Source organism: Antechinus flavipes, chromosome 3 (assembly GCF_016432865.1).
Source record: "Antechinus flavipes isolate AdamAnt ecotype Samford, QLD, Australia chromosome 3, AdamAnt_v2, whole genome shotgun sequence".
In the NCBI taxonomy this organism is placed as follows: domain Eukaryota; kingdom Metazoa; phylum Chordata; class Mammalia; order Dasyuromorphia; family Dasyuridae; genus Antechinus; species Antechinus flavipes.
The window spans coordinates 281,352,732-281,366,230 of NC_067400.1; the positions used below are offsets into that span (position 1 = coordinate 281,352,732).

At 31.8% G+C, this 13,499-nt stretch overlaps 1 protein-coding gene across 5 annotated transcripts in view; it reads left to right on the forward strand.

Annotated features, from left to right (window-relative positions):
• KLHL15 (kelch like family member 15) overlaps window positions 1–13,499 on the forward strand; it is a 58,824-nt gene that overhangs the window by 15,376 nt on the left and 29,949 nt on the right. For all 5 annotated transcript variants that reach the window (XM_051985096.1, XM_051985094.1, XM_051985095.1 and 2 more), the window contains one exon: window positions 7,148–7,859. In XM_051985096.1, the coding sequence (XP_051841056.1) occupies window positions 7,155–7,859 (705 nt within the window). In that variant the 5' untranslated portion in view covers window positions 7,148–7,154. The remainder of the gene's footprint in view (window positions 1–7,147; window positions 7,860–13,499) is intronic.

Here is a 13,499-nt window from a genome sequence, read left to right on the forward strand (position 1 = left end):
CTTTTTGGTTAGGGAAGGGAATAAAGATACACTGGGAAATGTAGATTATATAAAAACAAAAAATCTCAATAAAAATTTTAGGTAGCATTAGAGGAAATAGCTGTGGAAAAGAGGTAATGGAATCAAGAGATATTGTCAGGATAGAATTCACATGATTTGGCAACTGGATGTGGAGGCTAATAGAGGAATCAATGGTGACTGGGAAAGTGATAGTTCCATCAACAGAAACATATTCTGATATTTCAGTAGAGCATAAAAAGTGGAACATAGGATTGTCCTTGAGTTCTTAGAAGACCAGAGCTTGTGCTTCTTTGGAATAGCAAAGTCCTTTCTAGCAGGAACAGCTTCAAATATAATGCCAAATATAATAGACTGTCTCTTGTTTCCCAAGGGCCAAATTCTCTAGTCTCATTGTTACAAAATTAGTCACTAAATGATTTTTTTTTTTTTTTTTTTTTGGCCTCAGTAGTTCAAAGGATCTGAGTCCAAATATGGGTTCTTAAGTTTATTTCTCTAGGCTTCATTTTTCTCATCTAGGAGATTGAGCTAGATGAATTATAACATCCTTTTCAATTCTAAATCTTTTATTCTTCAAGCACCAAGAAGGCATGGAAGTCTTAGGATCTCTGTCATTAGAGGGAGGATTCACACTGATGAAATATTGCATATCAGGAGTATCAAGATTTGGAAAAGATAAATACATTTTTAGATATATTTGGTTTGAGGTATTGACAGCACTCCCAAGTGGCAAAGGATAGCAGATGATTGAGAATATTGGATAAGAGTTGTAAGGAGAAGTCAAGGGAACATAAAGATTTCTGAGTCTTGCATAGAGATAATTGGGAAGAGTAGAAACAATTGCTAAAAAGGAGAGAGTTGAATGGGAAGAGATTAAAGGACAAAGCCTTAGAACACTAAGATTTTTATGTCCAAAGGACTATCAAAATGTGTATACCCTTTGATCTAGCAGTGTTTCTACTGGGCTTATATCCCAAAGAAACTTGGAGGGAAAGGAACATGTGCAAAAACAAGAACCAGGAGTACACAGTAACAAAATTACATGATCAGTTGTGATGGGCGTGGCTCTTTTCAACACTAAGATGATTCAGACCAATTCCAATGAGAGTCATCTACACCCAGAGAGAGAACTGTGGGATCTGAGTAGATCAAAACACAGCATTTTCACTTTTCTTGTTGTTTGCTTGCATTTTATTTTCTTTCTCATTTTTTCCCTTTTTGATTGGGTTTTTTGTGTGCAGCAAGATAATTGTATAAATTGGATTTAACATATATTTTTACCATATTTACCATATAATGGATTACTTGCCATCTAGGGGAAGGGGTAGTAGGAAGTGGGGGAGAAATTGGAACACAAGGTTTGGAAGCGTTAATGTTGAAAAATTATCTATACCTGTTTTGAAAATAAAAAAGGAACACTAATATTTTGTGGAAGGGAGAATAATAAGGTAGTAAAAAGGGGAAGAGTAGTGTGTAGGAGAGAGAAGACTCCTTAAAAGACTACCATATCTTAAGAGCTAAGGAGGAAAAATTGAAGGAGCATTAGTCATAACCATGGAGCAATGTCATGAACCATGGAGCAATGTCATGAACCATGGAGAAATCAAGAGAGAATGATTAGCATATAAGAAGGCAAATGACAAGATTGTTACTTGTGGAGAAAGGAGCTTCACTTGAATGTGAAGATGGAAATAACTTATGGGGACAAAGAGTGAGTGTGGTGATAAAGTGGAAGAAGTAAATATAAGTTATTTTCCTAGGCATTTATTTGTAAAGGAAAGAGAATGGTAGTTTGAAGGGAAGAAGCATGGTCATAAAAAAAGATTTATTTTTAGGATGAGAGGAGATATCCAAGCATAAATTGAGGTGGAAAGGACCCCCTAAAGGGAGAAATTAAAGATGTAGCAGAGGGGAAGAAGAATAATTGATTTGAAGGTTCCAGAGGAGATGGAAACAAATAGGATCAAATATTGACAAGGTTAAGTTTGAAAATATGAAGGGTTACTTCAAAACTAAGGAAATAGGGGCATCTAAGTGGTGCAGTGTATATAGCACTAGCCCTGAAGTCAGGAGGACCTGAGTTCAAATTTGGTTTCAGACACTTGACAGTTCCTAGCTGTGGGATCCTGGGTAAGTCGCACTTAACCCCAATTGCCTCAACAGAAGCAAACAGACAGACAAAGAAATAGGAGAGAATGAGTAGAGACTTAGGTTATGAAAGAGGGTAATCAAATGTTGTGATAACCATTTTCTATTCTTATGATGTCATGGAAAATCTTCACGTTATTGACTAATATTTGTATATGAGTATTTACAAAGAATTTGTGATTTTGTTGGATGTTTCATCAAATACAGTAGACTACAAGTTCTTTACATTTTATAGATATTTTTGAGTTTGTGTAATTAAAAAAATTCATCACTAGTTGTAACTAGTAGACTTCTTCAGGTCCAAATTTGGAAACTTTACCTTCAGACCTGAATGTGAAACTGTATCACCTTGTTAACTTTTCAGAGATTTGCCCCACTATTATAGCTATATTTTTAAAAATAAAAATTTCTATTGATTTTGATTTTTTTTGTGTGTCACCATTATTTCTCCTAATATCTTCTGTCCTCTGAGAGGGGCATCTCATATAATAAATAATATTTTTAAAGGAAAAAAAAGAGGAAGAGAAAAAAATTTGGCAAAACTAATCAAAAAAAAAGTTTGAAATACCATTGGATCTTTGACCTTAGCAAAGGAGTCAGATGTTGTCTTAATATCATATATTTGTTGCCATGCTTGTTCTTTATAATATTGCAAAATTTACTTTTAAGTTTTTTATGATCTTTCTGTTTACATTGTGGTATTCATTATATAATGTTTTTTACTGTTTACTTCACTGTTTATCAGATCATGTAAGTGTTTACATATCAGTGTTTATCATTTGTCTTTCTTACAATACAATCATCTTCACAACCTTTTTTTTTTAAAGTTGATTTACAGTTAATGGGTATCTACTTTGTTTCTAATTCTTTGCTACCACAACCAGTATGATGAATATTTTAATGTCTATAGGGACTTTCTTTTTATCAATGACTTTATTTTAGTATATTCCTAGTAGTGGAATCTCTAGTTTAAAGGTTATGGACCCTTTCTTTTTTATTTTTTATTTTTTATTTACAAGATATATGCATGGATAATTTTTCAGCATTGACAGTTACAAAACCTTTTTTGTTCCAATTTTTCCCCTCCTTCCTCTCACCTCCTCCCCCAACAGATAGACCAATACATGTTAAATATGTTAAAGTATATGTTAAATACAATATATGTATACCTGTCCATACAGTTATTTTGCTGCGCAAAAAGAATAGGATTTTGAAATAGTGTACAGTTAACCTGTGAAGGAAATCAAAAATTCAGGTGGACAAAAATAGAGGGATTGGGAATTCTATGTAATGGTTCACACTCATTTCCCAGAGTTCTTTTGCTGAGTGTAGCTGGTTCTACTCATTACTGCACTATTGGCACTGATTTGGTTCATCTCATTGTTGAAGAGAGCCACGTCCATCAGAATTGATGTTGTTGAAATATATATCTCCTGGTCCTGCTCATTTCACTCAGCATCAGTTCATGTAAGTCTCTCCAAGCCTTTCTGAAACCATCCTACTGATCATTTCTTGCAGAACAGTAATATTCCATAACATTCATATACCACAATTTATTCAGCCATTCTCCAATTGATGGGCATCCACTCAGTTTCCAGTTTCTACTCCAAAGAGGGCTACCACAAACATTTTTGCACATACAGATCCCTTTCCTTTCTTTAAGATCTCTTTGGAATATAAGCCCAGTAGTAACACTGCTGGGTCAAAGGGTATGCACAGTTTGATAACTTTTTGAGCATAGTTCCAAATCACTCTCCAGAATGGCTGGATGTGTTCACAATTCCACCAACAATGTATCAGTGGACCCTTTCTTTTAGTCACTGTATATAAAATTCCAAATTGCTTTCTAAAAGAGTTAAGACTGTTTACAGCGAGTTCTTCACTAATAGTGCCCTTCTTCCCTTAACCTCTCTAACAATGACTTTCTATATTTTGTCATTTTTGCTAATTTATAGCCAATTTATTTTGCAAATTTAATTTATATGGTGTGAGGTGAAACCAGGATTGCTTTGATTTGTAATATTCTCATTAGTGATTTGGAGCATTCTTTCTAATAGTTTATTCTAATAGTAATAGTTACTAATAGTTTGCAATTCTTTTAAGAACTATTTGTTCATATTCTTTGACTACTTATCTTAGTATATAGCTTTTAACAAGGTTGCACATTATGATGTTCATCAGAATATTAGTAACTCCCAGAAAGGAGTAGATATAGATCTATTTTAGATAATGATGAATTTATAATGTAGTGGAAAAAACAGAAACTTCCATAAAAGTACATTTGTAAACTGTTATTTCTCTTTCTGTTGGCTTTTAATTTAAGTACTGTTAAGTAGTGCTTTCATTTACCCATAGTAATATTTTCAGTTATCGTTCCTGTTTGTAATAATTAGTCACAGGTTAAGGGCCGTTTTCAGTAGAATTTGTAAGTATAATTTCTTTCTCATGAATATTCCTAAGTATATGGACTGTTTATATATCTATATGCTGGTGTGGGATCTTCCTGTGATGAACTACAGCTTCATATTCTCTGATAACCTAGTGTATTTGTGCATGTAATCTTTGTACTATTTCTAAAGTTATGTATTTTACATTTTAAAGTTAACTCAAATAATCAAGTTTAAGCTTGATTATATCATTAAGCATGTTTTAACAAATATAATATCTGAAATAAACTTTTGATCTGTTTTTCAAAGTACTGACAATCTTATTTGATTCTAATTGTCTCATGATATTGAAAAGTACCTTACTTTTGATTACTAAAGAATTAAGAGAGACTGTTGATTTTAAATTTTTTTTCTGGAGCCAAAAAAAAAAAAAATTGGTTTTTGGGACAAAGTGAAATTTTAAAATAGTATTATTCCATAATGAATTCACAAGTTTAGAAGCTACCTTAATTAAGATTGTGAGTACAGATATGTATACACACACACGTACATACATACACACGATATCTCAAGTCAATGGAGTTTTAAGCTTAAGCTTAAAATTGCACTAAGAATTTTGGTACTCTACTTATGCATATGTATATAAACATCTATATTCATATTTACCCTATGCACAATGCTGTGTATTTTAGAATATGTATCTGTACACATATACATGAATATTTAAACACCCCTCCTTCCCAACTTTACATATTTATTTAGTATAACAAAATTAATGGACGTGAATACTCATGTTAACAATCTGGATTTCCTTATTTGTTTTTATTTTTCTTTTAATATTTTAGTGTTCTATAATTTTTCCAGTATATGAGAAGATGGAAATTTATTTTGTCTCAAATTTTAAGAAGAATAATAGCTGGAAGGAATGTCAGAGGCCATTTAGTTGATCAAGAATCTTTTCTACAATTTTTTCAACAACTATTGATCCAATCTCTGTTTAAAAATTTAAAGTGAAGGGGAACCTAGTAAACTCTAGACTGTTCCATGTACTTTTGGACAGATCTTTTCAAAGAGGAAAATTTTCCTTCCATTGAGTATCTCTGCTACTTTGGAATCATAGATTTAGAGTGCAAAGGGACAATAAAAGGTTATCTGGTCCAATAATTTCATTGTAGAAGAGTAAACTGACCCAAATAGGTTAAATGACTTGTCTAAGAAAACAGTGTCAGAAACTCAAGCCCATAGACTGTAGAACCAATACCTTTTATACTCTACTACATTATTTTTCTTAAAACTCATTGCTTCTAACTATGGAGCCAAATAGAGTCAAATCTCTTTCCATTTGGATTCTTAAAGACCTTCATCACCCCACAAAGGGTTCTTTTCTCTAGGCTAAAAAATTCCCATTTTATTTTACTTGATCCTTTTAGTATTAGGAGCTCTACTTTGGCTTTGTGGTATCTAGAACTTGGCACCACAGATATGGGCAAGTTAGGACTGAATGTGGCAGAACTATGATTGCTTTTATTCTGGACCCTTTAAAAATGTTTTTAAAAGTAAACCTGTGATTTCCTCAGTATAGGGAGCTTGTTAGAAGGAACAAGTTAAGATCAGTTCCCTCTCCAAGTTTAGAGAATTACTCAAAGTAGTTTAGAGAGTATTCAAAGGTTAAGTGACTTGTCCAAGGTCATGCAATCTGACCATGTATATACCATGTTGCCTTAAGCATGAACTTATGGCTATCATATCACAATATTTACTTATATTGAATAGCTTGCAGTCCACTAAATACTTGACTTTTTTTTTTTTTTTTTTTTGGCAAGAATTGTCTGAACATCAATTTGACATTTTGAATCCATATATACTTACTTACATATATACAACTTAATCTCTATTAATTCATTTTACTTGAATACACTCTTTGGATACTGATTCTGCCATTTGATATTAACTGTCCTCCCTAAGTATGGGATATGTTTTGGATATAGAGAATTATTCTTTGATTAGAATATTGAATAAATACAGGGGAACAATATGATATGAGGTAGGATGAGTCAGATTTTGAAGGGTCTTAAATAGCACATAAAACTGTGTTTTACTCAAGAAATAGAGAATTACCATCTGAACATAACTTTTTATGAGGAAGTTTATTTTCGTAGTGTATGGATTAGAAAAGTAGAAAATTGAGGCAGGAAGACCCATTAGGACATTATAGTTAAAATCTTAATCTCACCAATTTAAAAAATAAACCACTTCAATGCCTAATGTTTGGAAGACCTTTTCAAATAATTGCCCCAAATAGTATAAAATCAGACTTTTTTTTTTTTTAACATTACAGTTTTTAAACCTGTTTCATACTGTTAACATTTGCATATTGTTTGCTATTGATGTAATGTTATATTTTTTCAATAAAGCTTCAAAGTTGGGGAAATCAAGACAGCATAATTTGGAAGGATTGTTCTACATTGCTTATAAGAGTTTGCATGTTAGGAGTAATAACATCAGATAATTGTTTATGTTTAATTTGAAGAGTTTAAATATTTTTAAAATAAGAGAATGATTAATGCTTCTTTGTTTTGATTACTTTTTTTCAGGTGATTCATGGCAGGGGACGTGGAAGGGTTTAGTTCCTCCATCCATGACACCAGTGTCTCTGCTGGGTTCAGAGCACTGTATGAGGAGGGATTGCTTCTTGATGTCACACTTGTCATTGAAGATCACCAATTCCAGGCCCATAAAGCACTCCTTGCCACCCAGAGTGACTACTTCAGGATAATGTTCACAGCTGACATGAGGGAGCGAGATCAGGACAAAATTCATTTGAAAGGTCTGACTGCTACAGGCTTCAGCCATGTCCTACAATTCATGTACTATGGAACTATAGAACTGAGTATGAATACTGTTCATGAAATCCTGCAGGCTGCCATGTATGTTCAACTTATAGAAGTGGTGAAGTTCTGCTGCTCTTTTCTCTTAGCCAAAATCTGCTTAGAAAATTGTGCAGAAATTATGAGACTCTTAGATGATTTTGGTGTAAACATCGAGGGAGTCAGGGAGAAGTTGGACTCCTTTCTGCTAGAGAACTTTGTGCCACTAATGTCAAGACCTGACTTCCTGTCCTATCTGAGCTTTGAAAAGCTTATGTCTTATTTGGATAATGACCGTCTGAGCAGGTTCCCAGAGATAGAACTGTACGAGGCTGTTCAGTCTTGGCTGCGGCATGATAGAAGACGCTGGAGACATACCGATACTATCATTCAGAACATCAGGTTTTGTTTGATGACCCCATCCAGTGTTTTTGAGAAGGTTGGTGCATTTGAAAGCAATAGACAGGATTCCTCATTTAATTAGGGCAGCATGCCTTCCATAGATGAGAGAGTTATACCTATCAGAAAGAGGAGCAATTAGTTTGGCTAACATTGTATAAAGGAGATTAATTTTTGAGGTATTTAGTTTTTGAAGTTTTTTTAGGCGGTAAAAGATAAGTCAAGTAGGTTTTACATAGTGTCTTATTAAGATCTAGTGTTTTCTTCAAAACTTAATTTTAAATAGGTTTAATATAAGATATAAGGTGTTTCATGTAGAATACGATGTATTTTCTTCAGCTTTTCTTTTCACAAAGTGACTGATTCTGAAGTGAGCAAACCTGTGTTTAATTTTTTTATTGTGATACACTGAAACAGTGAACTTGTTCAATTATGTAGAGATTGAAAGTAGATACATTTTAGAGTTTTATGTTATAAAGCATAAAATTGCATTGATGATTAAGGAAATTGTTAATGACACAATTGTAAGATCATTATTGCTATATAGCTAAGACTAATAAGTATTAATAGTAATTTTTTATTCACTTTATCTAGTCATGTTGCAGTGTGTGAATACTGACTAAATTTGATTGTTTAATGTTTCCTTGTAAATAGAGTAGAGGTTCCTAATTACTGTTTTGATCAAAATAATACCCTTTTGCACTTTCAACTTAAATAGTCTTTTTTCCTAGATGATTTTTTTTTTAAACTTTTATGTCCTGTGTCTCATCTGTGATTTATTTTTTCCCCACAGGACAGAAAAATTTTTTTTGAAATAGCTAAATTTAAATTGACTTCTAGTCACATTGTTATTTATCTGTGCTTTCTTTTCTAGATTTATACATACTCAGTTCCTAAATTAAACTTTTCCTCTTTATTTGTTCTTAGACATGAAGTTTCTGAAATGAGATTTGTTGATATTAACAAAATTAGAAAAATTATGATATTCTTAGATATCATGGTATCTGGTATCTTTTCAGAGACAGCAAGGCAGTGAGAAAAATCCTGAAGTGTCATTTGTCATTAATATGTCATTTAAACAAGTTTAAATTTAAGGGGTCTGATCCTTATTTGAAATTCGAATATAAGAGAAACATCTAAAACTATTAAGACTAGGCTACATTGCGTAAATATAATTGCTGATAATCTTAAATGGCCAACCCTTTCTAAAGGCATTTGTTACTCATGCTTTAATTTTAGATTTATTTTAATCTGCTTCTGTGTCTAAAACCAAAGTTTTAGATGGGGGTGGGGAGGGATTTGGAGATGCTTTTGTTTCTTTTCCCATCACTAAAGAAAAATGCAGCTTCAATATGATACAAAATAATAATAGGGCCAGTCTGGTACATTCTTATCACCAAAACAATCATTGTATTTTAACCTTTTGTTGAAAGTCACTGCCAAAAAAATATGTTGCTAAGCATGGTCTTCTCCTTAAATGAATTTCTTAGGAATGAAATTGAGACACATTGAAGAACTCATTTAGTGAATGAAGCTTATAGGGAAATTTTGCCTAGATGTATTTTTTCTGTACATGACTGAACTAAGATTCCATAATTTAGGAATTATAGACAGATTAAAAATTTATCACATACATCACAAAACTTGTAAATACAGTAAATTTTTTCATTGGAAGGCAAAAGAATTTGCTTAGAATCTTCATAGATAACCAGTTTTTTAGCTCCTTGAAGAGAAGGACTGAAGTAAACACATTTGAATGCCCATTGTCTCCAAGGCACTGACTAAAACTGATAAAAACACTTAGATTCAAATATTGCCTCTCCCATTTCTGATCTGCATGAATATGTGGTCATGTAATTTTACCTCCAGCCTCAGTTTCCATATCCTTAAAATTAGGGTAATTAGATTAGATGATTTCCAGAGCTTCTTTTTCCTTTGAAATCCTAAGCTACATTCCATTACTTAATAGACCCTTTCCTGTAATTTTCAGTCCAAAGGACTAAAAGGTAGGAGAAGAGTAGTGTTGATTTGCCTGGAAACTTTGTATTCTTCAAGATTCTGAAAAATGCAGCAGTTTTGTAAATTATTTCTGAGCACTTAATTTTGTTATTGTCATGAGAGAACAAAGGGATTTTGTCATAGGGTGGATAATGTAAATTTTAAATTATTTCTGTTAGAAACTTGTGCCAACTATTTTAGAGAAAAGAAATTTGGAATAACAATTTTCTCTCTGGTAAAATTAAAAAAAAATTGATTGAATACATGGATAACTTTATAAGTAGTCAACATTTGGTATTTATTTATTTATTTTTTTACTTTTAAAATGGCCTCTCCTCTCTGATCTTGAATCCTGCCATTCAACTTTGAATGAGAATAAAACTGGAGTAAAGATTAAAAGAATAAAAAAAAGGTCTCACAGAAGTTCAGGGTATTGAGACTCTAGAAGTTTAGGAAAAAAAGCTTTTTATTGCCTGGAAACATTCAAACCATATACATATACACAGAGTAAAATGTTCTCTTATACATTCCTGAGAACTTTAAAGGACATTATATATGACAAGAAATTATAAAATGAGAGAAATTATTTGTATAATTTCCTGAGCTTTTGTAGAAGTTAGCATTTTCCAAGGCAGCATCTATTCTTCAATATTCTTTTTCTTTCCCAGCAAGAGAAGAAAAGATGTGAAATAATTTGACTTAATCTTAAAATTTCTTGTAATGTTGATCATAATGGGAATAGTATCAACATAAAAAGGGTCTGTCTTTAGCTAAGTTGAGTCATCACTAACTGTTAAATTGAATCATACTACTTATGTGTATACTTTAAGAAGAACCTGTCGATTTGCAGTTTTATTCTCTCACCTTCAGTTTATTCTAGTCCTTTTCAGTTCAGCTAAAAGCAGACATCCTTGGATTTTATATTGGGTGTTTGGGATTGTTACTTACCCCTCTTTGGAAAAAGAAAAGGGCTCAGAGGAGGTGGTCCAACGCTGGAAACACTGAAAGTGGCATCAAAGACTTTAGTATAGGGGACTGTGCAAATTAGTAAAAATTCTGACATTTTTTCAGGAACTTAAGAAATTTGGTGGGACTGAAGAGAGGTGGAAAAATTTAAATTGTGAAAATGTAACTGAGGTTTCACTGTAAAATAGAAGAAAACTGAAAATAAAGTAAACTTTTAAGTGTTCTGGCCCTTTGACATAACTTTTTTAAAAAAGTTCTCTGATTTGAGCTATCCGCAATGCATACCTATATTGGAAGCATTTAATTATGCAAATGATTTTGGATGTGTTTTGCAAGTTTAAGTGAATAACTTCTGTAACTGTCACCACAAATGAGGCTTGATATTTGTCTATTTGAATTTGGTGATGTGATTATTTAAATAGTCAAACCTTTGTTCTCTATTTAATATCATGGGTTACTTAAACAGCTATTTTATTGAAGTTAATTTAGGAAGTAAATATGTATTTGGCACAGTACCTATTGCTGTTTTTGTATGGAATATATCTTTTTAGTAAAATTGTGAAATCCATTAATTAAAATGACATGATAGATCTTCAGTGCTATGAAATCTTATTAATTTTCTCACTTAACAATTACATCATAAATATAAGGGTAAGACTTACCACCTAACCTCTTAGAAATCATATTAGTATCTGCTCAAAATAATTAAGATTTTATATCTTGTAAGATAAGGGAAAATTTTAATTTTAAATTATAAAAAATTTTAAAGACTTTCTTAAGGTTAAAAAAAAGGCAGACCAAAACATCTTTTTGTATTTAAACCTTTTTTTCATTAATTTGCTAAACTTAGTTTAAAAATTGTAAGGGAGTTTACATTTGAACCAGTAAGTTATGTAGATGTCCTAATGTGAGTAAACCTAAAGTATGCAACTTTGAATTTGTAAAAAGTAAATTCAGGAACAATATTTTACATTAATAAAGTATTATAGGATTCCTTTAAATTTTGTGCTCACATACTACATTTAAAATAGAATATAGTTTGAAAGTCTTGAGGGAAAATCTTTAATACATATAGCATGTATTGCACTAAGCTTATAAAATAAAACAAAGCAGATAGATATAACAAATTTTTTGTAGAATTTTAAATTGTTTTTCAGTTTAGGATTTTTATAGGTAATAATCACATTGATTTCATTTTATAAAATATTATAGTTTCCTTATTTTAATAAAATATTTTTTGTAATTTGAAAATCCTTTCAGTAGTCTTTTAGGAAACAACTTTAATGCTGAAAATAATCTAAGTGAAGAAAAACAGTTTTGTGCGTTTTTCTTTTGTTTGTTTTGTTTTATCAAAATATACTAGAATGGAATTTATTTTTTAAAATTGACTTAAAACAGTTAGGATTTTAAGGGAAAAGTATTTTAAGTATTAGAAGATAATCAGAGGTCATGTTGAAACTAAGTATTTTAAGATCAGAAAGGGTATCAGGAATCCAAACTATCAAGCTTTATTAACAGCAAATCTTAACACAAAAGTGAAACATAATTTTCTAAACATTTTCTTCTTTGGAATTCTTACTATGTAGCATTAATATAGATGGTTTTGATTGTTGGAATTAAAGTTCAGCTGAACTTAATTTTTTTATATAGTAAAAACTTGTGGTTGGGTGCCTTGGTTTAATTGTGTGATGACCCATTTATCTGTTGATTTAAATAGTAGAATTTAAATAGTAGAAACTTAGAGGGGGGACAAATTTCCCCAATAAGAATAGTTCCTATTAAGTTAGTGCCTTATAATTTTCAAAGTATTTTCTTCACAGTATAAGGTAGGTAGTATGAATATTATTTTCATTTTTTCAGATGAAAAAACAAATTCATAAAGGTTAAATGATTTGCCCATAATCACAGGAAACCACACAGGTAGAAGATAGAAATCCCTAAGAAATTGCATGTATCGGGGAAAGATTAAGTTTGATTTAAATTGTGCTAACCTGGATGTGTTTTCTCTAGTACCAAGGCACTTGGAAAATACTTGTTAATGTAATCAGTTTTAAAGAGACTGTGCAAGAAATGCAAGTTTCAAGTTAACTTCTGGTTATTTTAAAATAAACATAGACTAGAAGCTAAATCAGATTTTTTATTTTTGCCTTTTATCAAAACTTTGGTTCCTGTAGATTCAAAGCACAGAAAATAGAAAGCTTCAGGAGTTCTTGGGAGATGAAGGTAAATGGGTTAAGTGTACTCTTTATATAGGTGCACTGTCTTATCCCCAGCATAAGAAAGATGGATCTATGCTTTCTATATGACCACCTTTCTTCAACCTTCTTCCCTTTCACTCCCTTCTGTCTCCCATTTCTCCTCTATCCCCTCCCTATTTGGCCTCATGTAAAATCTTTAATAATTAACATCTGTGGATTTTTCAAACACACTGAATATACATTCTACTAGATTCCTCCTGTAGGCTTTTCAGTATTCATTGTAATGCTAGTTGCTTAAAGATACCAGTTAACTAGCTGTTAATTGTTTTAAAATCTTCTTAGAGAGCTCACTAAGTAGGTGGTATAACCTGTTCATAAATTCAATCTTATCTACTCTCTCCACTTGCCTTCCTTCCATTTAGGTCTTCAAAGCAGCTGTGTTCTGAAGAGTTAGGAGAAAGAGAGAGACCTGAAAACAAAGGCAGGGGAAAATTGGTAATTAACTATGAAGCCAGGGG